Genomic DNA, 6,000 nt, shown 5'->3' with positions numbered 1-6,000 from the left:
AAACACAGAAAAACAGGAGGAGAAAAAGTGGATTTTTTTTTTTTTTTTTTAATCACTCAAGACACATCTATACTAGACAAAATTAATGTAATTGATGTTTTAACAAGTTGTTTTTGAGCCAATAATAGTGATGGCTGACTTGAAGCACTTGCACGCGCATGTGGTATCGGCCAGCGATGGAAAGTAAGTATTTGTACTCAAGTACAAGTACAAATGAGTACTTTTCCTCTACTACATTTCAAAGCAAACACTGTACTTTTTACTCCACTATATTTATCGGAACCCATCAGTTACTAGTTACTTTGAAAAAAAATATTTTGTACTGAAAACATGGCAACAATTGCAGACTTCAAGAGGATGTAGTCAGAACCAGAATAACTGGACCACATGCCACTTTAACATGACCTTTAATCAGAGCAGCATAACTGGACCACATGCCACTTTAACATGACCTTTAATCAGAGCAGCATAACTGGACCACATGCCACTTTAACATGACCTTTAATCAGAGCAGCATAACTGGACCACTTTAACATCACCTTTAATCAGAGAAGCATAACTGGACCACTTTAACATAACCTTTAGAGGTCAATGGATGAAGAGTGAATGCTCCCAAGCACTGGAATACACACATCATATAAAATATGCACTTTTAGTTTAGATACGTATATACATTCAATATCAAATACTTAATTTAATTTTGAATGGAGGACTACTTTGACCATATTCTGTCATCCCTTCCTACTTTATACAATCAGGAGAAAGAACCCAATATATTTTTACTTATTTCAAGAAATCTTGCCATGCCAAATTTGCTTACTGCACTGGCAGCTTACTTTACTTGTTTTCAAGCTCAATATTTGTTCTTATTTCTTATTTTTGTATAGAGTGGAGGGACTGAGAGACCCATGTTACTGACCAGACACTCTGTATCAGTGATGGCTGTCAGAATGTAGAGCTTTTGAACATGTAGACCACTTATTTTAACAATGAAATACCACTTACAGCACCTTTAACCCTTTCACCGCCACACTACCAAATGGTCTACCCTTTCACTGTGACAATTCACAGAAGGTTAACCCTTTCACTGCCACACGACAGCCGACCGTCGGTTGTGTGATAGACAGTAAAGGGTTAACCTTCTGTCGTGTGGCAGTGAAAGGGTTAAGTGAAGGAGGTCCACTTCCTCCACCGCTGGAACGCCCCCCAACTCTGTATAATCCCACTTTCCCACTTTGTTGGACCATTCAGGAGTTGTAGGCCTGTTATTTACCATATTTCCGGCATGCCTTGAAGGCATCACGTCTGCAGACTAAAGAGACTCATTGTTTAGAAGGTATTTTGCACTCAGAGCATTTTTAAGTTTAATACCGTTGAATTACATAAATAAGGAAACAATTACTAACACACCCATACCATAGTATCAACCATAGTTGATATTGTATTTGTATTAGATCTGTATTGCTCAAGTTTCTCAAGTTTCTTTAATAGTTGTCATACAGAAGTACAGAATACTTTTGTACAAAATGCTTCTTACTGTTGCGCTCCAGAGACTGTGCATGACAAGATAAGTATGAAATAAAAACATAGTAAAAATAGTAAAAATTAGAAGTAAAAAAAGAGGTCACAGTGTTCAGTTTAGACATATGTACAATGTTCGTAGACGTAGTTACCATACAATATACAATACTGTGCAGTGTACTAATATACAATACTATATAGTGCAAGGCATAAATGGACGAGGTGCAGTTTAGGTACAATTCACAGTAGGTGTACGAGTTGTAGTGCAAATCCTTTATCAATAAATATAAAGTGTAAGTGTGTTTGTGTGATCTAAAGTGTGGAGAGTGGGTGCTGCAGTGTGTTGTTTGTTTGAGTGAGTGTGTGCGTGTGGGTGTGTGTGCTGTGTGCATTTGATGGTTGTTGCATAGTGATTATTGTTCGTTTAGCGATTATTGTTCGTTTAGCAGCCTGATGGCCTGGGGATAGAAGCTCCTTCTGAGTCTTTCTGTGCTCGCCATAAGACTCCGGTATCGCTTGCCTGACGGCAGCAGTTCAAAGAGGCAGTTGTTCGGGTGGCTCGAGTCCTTAATAATTCTCTTAGCCTTCCCCTTGCACCGCTTGTTGTAAATGTTCTGGAGGGTGGGAAGCCCCCCTCTAATTGTGCGTTCGGCTGAACGTGTCACTCTTTGTAGTCTGCTACGGTCTTTTGCAGTGCTATTCCCAAACCAGGAGGTGATGTTGCCGGTCAGGATGCTCTCTATTGTACATGAGTAGAAGTTCCTAAGGATCTTCTGACTGACTTGGAACTTCCTTAGGCGCCTGAGGAAGTAGAGGCGTTGTCGTGCCTTCTTCACAACACTGTCAATGTGTGTGGTCCATGTCAAGTCCTCGGATATGTGGGCTCCGAGGTACTTGAAACTGTTCACTCTCTCAACTGGTGCCCCGTCGATGCTGAGGGGGCTGTAGTCCTTGACCCCCGACCTCCTGAAGTCCACAATCATCTCTTTTGTTTTGCTGACGTTCAGGGAGAGGCAGTTCTCCTGACACCACTGTGACAGGTTCTCTACCTCTTCCAGGTAGGCCCTTTCGTCGTTGGCAGAGATCAGGCCCACCACTACTGTGTCATCAGCAAATTTGATGATGGTGTTGTTGTTCCGCTGTGCTACGCAGTCATGTGTGTACAGGGAGTAGAGGAGGGGGCTCAGAACACAGCCCTGGGGGGCCCCTATGTTGAGCGTGATGGATGAGGAGGTGCAGTTGCCGGCTCTTACCACCTGGGGTCTGCCCGTCAGGAAGTCCAGGACCCACTGGCACAGGTCATAGTTCAAGCCCAGGTCCCTGAGCTTGGCTATGAGTTTGGAGGGGACTATGGTATTGAATGCTGAGCTGTAGTCGATGAACAGCATTCTCACATAGTTCCCCTGCCTCTTGTCCAGATGTGATGCTGCTGTGTGCAGCACATGGGCTATGGCGTCCTCCGTGGACCTGTTGGGGCGATATGCAAATTGCAGAGGGTCCAGGTTGATGGGGAGGGAGGAACAGATGTAGCCCTTCACTAGCTTCTCAAAGCACTTCATGGCTATGGAGGTGAGGGCTACAGGGCGGTAGTCGTTGAGGCAAGCGGGCGTAGATTTTTTGGGTACAGGGATGATGGTGGACTTCTTCAGACAGGTGGGGATGACGGCCTGTTCCAAGGACAGGTTGAAGATGTCAGTGAATACCGGGGCCAGTTGGTCGGCACAGACTTTTAGGACGCGGCCGGGGATGCCGTCCGGTCCTGCTTTAGTTGGCAGTATGAAGCATGCATGGGCTTTCTTTCAGACAGACTGATAAGGACTATATTTAGGACGATATGGCAAGAAATAATACACCTAGAAGTGCTTTGTTTCTATACGATAACCTATATGTCACTATATCTGCTTAGGTATGGAAAATAATATGTCAGATTATGGATTCAGCCATCCAGTCGATATGTTTAGGTTATCATCATATATTGGTCCTGCATGGTAATGGAAAATTCACTATGAATTGAAAATGGGGGACCCTGATGTAAACAAGACAAACGTCTTTCTCTGGTCTGCATCCCCTTAACAATTGTGTGTATTGAGCCGTACTGTATTGTACGTACCCATTCTGCAATCTGTTAAATAAAGTTTTCATTCATTCATTCATCATGGGAAGTGTGATTACAATACATTTAAACGGTCATTGTCACCTGACATTTATTCTAAGAAGTAAATCTGTGAGAAATCGGAATTCCTTTTTATAATATAGTTAATATAGTTTGAATCAAGTTCAAATATCATCCTCAGTGTGCAGTATAATAAAACTGACGACCCCGTCCGTCCGTCCGATCTAACGCCTACCGTGCATCATGCATGTGCTTGATGATGGACAGGGAGGGCCAGTCAGAGGAGCCACACACTGGTGCTGGTGACGTCACACACACATCAGTCCGCTAGCTGACTGGGGTTCACGGCTTGTCCCCGGCTTCAATCTCTGACTGCCAGCCATGAAGGTGGTGGTGTGGTAGGGAGGGAATCCGCTTCACTTTTTTGAAATTCTTTCTGCGTCTTCGCCGGAGCAGGAGGATCAAAATCGGGGGACACTTTATGATTGTCTCTTCACCTCTTGACTGCAAGAAACTATAATAAGCAAGGCTCTCTTTAAGGGGGTGGAGGAGGGGGGGCTAGCTCGATGTTCAGTCCTGCTGCCTCGTAGCCTCCAGCGGTGGGCTATCGATGCATGCAGGGAACCCCTAGAAGCAAACCCCGGGCTGGAAGAAGCCTTGGCTTGGCTTTCACCTTTTTTTAAGTGTACACTTTATATTCTTCGTGCACAAAGCCTTTTGCAGCCCAGTTCTATTGCGTATAAAGCAGCAATTCGCAGAGAGAGGAGCATCATCGGGTAACACGTCTGCAGGCTCGTCTCCTGCAACCTCCTCCTCCGAGCCTGACAGCCAGGACCAGCAGCCCGATTGATGAGCAATATTTACATATTCATCTTCTTCACATAAGATACAATGTTGCGCGCCGCGGCCAACATCTTGGCGACAGGATTGCTTTTCCTAGGATTTCTGCACAGTTTGGAGGTAATCATTCCAGCCAGAGCCATTGATGGTAAGCAACACTGTTCTTTTTCTTTTTTGTGTGCTTGCAATGTCATGTACAGTATAGCCCGACAGTTTGATTGCTAAATGCTTTTTTGAGAAACTATGGTGTGTTGATATTTTGAGTGTATAGGGTTTTCCCCGTGTCTCTCTCTCTCTCATCAGTCCAGCAGACAGGGAATGGCTACTCGAGTGAGTCAAGGCAGTTTATACCCAAGCAGTGTGTGTGTGTGTGTGTGTGTGTGGAGGGGATGAAAGAAGCTATAATAGGCGAGAGAGAGAACAATCAAAAGCGCTCTTTTGTTTTATGACCGTGCATTGTCAATTATGCGATCAGTGGTTTTGACATTGCAACGTGTGGCATTGCCACACTGATCGCATTAATTATACAATGCCCTCTGTTGGACCGAAGGGCTGTGTTAATATTCACATTCAAATTGTTGCACGGGCCTAATCGCCTATACGAGAGCATTACTGTAACCGTTACATTGTTTCTTGTTTGAGGGTGAAGTTAGTAGGGCAATTTGATTGGCAGCAGTGTTTGTTTCCAATGGCGACAAATCCCCATTTCAAAGCCCCCGTGCCCCTGAGAGAGAACGCCTACGTAGTACGCCAATCAACAATCAAACCCCTGTTGATTGATAATATTATTGATTATAATATGTCATCCACGGCAAAGCTCCGTTGCTTTTCTCAGGTCTGTGTTGATGATGATGATGATGATGACGGGGCTCTCCAGTACCAGAGTGGTGTGTCATCATGCATTAGGTCCCCCCCATCAGAATCAGAATCAGAACCAAAATCAGAATCAGAATCAGAAAGGTCTTTATTGTATAGTTTTCATACAAGGAATTTTATTTTGTCGTTTTTGGTGCGACAGACAATAACGGACAGATAATAATTTTTTATATAAAAAGGTGCAATAAAATAAAATGGAATATAAACTAAATTAAAATAGAAGCACAATATAATATAATAATTATATATATATATAACAAATAAAACAATAGGCCAGGGCTGTACAACTGTAAAATAGAAAGGTGGAATAAAATAAAATGGAATATAAACCAAATTAAAATAGAAGCACAATAGAATATAATAGAAAAATAAAAATGTTAAATAGGCCAGGGCTGTACAACTGTGGTCAAGTATATACACTATAATAGAATACAAATAACAATACAGTCATCATCAAGCATCAATATAGGCTCCGATGTGGGTGATTTCGGCACTGCGCGCGCAGGTGTCGGGCATTGGCACGGGTTTACCCTATTTATCAGCTGGACTTGTATCAGCCGGCAATAGGCTACACAGTCTTGTCGGAGCTAAGAGAGGCATTTGTGATTGTGATTAAAAAAACGGCGTCAATTAACCAAAGCAAAGCAATA

The 6,000-nt window shown here is 43.1% G+C and overlaps 1 protein-coding gene across 1 annotated transcript in view; it reads left to right on the top strand.

Annotated features, from left to right (window-relative positions):
* The first annotated feature begins 4,243 nt into the window (after positions 1-4,243).
* The window catches only part of LOC311229511 (low-density lipoprotein receptor-related protein 1-like), a 375,389-nt gene continuing 373,632 nt past the window's right edge, over positions 4,244-6,000 (top strand). Inside the window, 1 exon segment of the mRNA XM_084315588.1 lies at positions 4,244-4,622. Within this exon segment, the coding sequence (XP_084171714.1) occupies positions 4,526-4,622 (97 nt within the window). The 5' untranslated portion in view covers positions 4,244-4,525.

This window comes from Notolepis coatsorum, assembly GCF_963971535.1.
Source record: "Notolepis coatsorum genome assembly, chromosome: 6".
Classification (NCBI taxonomy): Eukaryota; Metazoa; Chordata; class Actinopteri; order Aulopiformes; family Paralepididae; genus Notolepis; species Notolepis coatsorum.
This window is presented reverse-complemented; position numbering and strand designations above follow the sequence as displayed.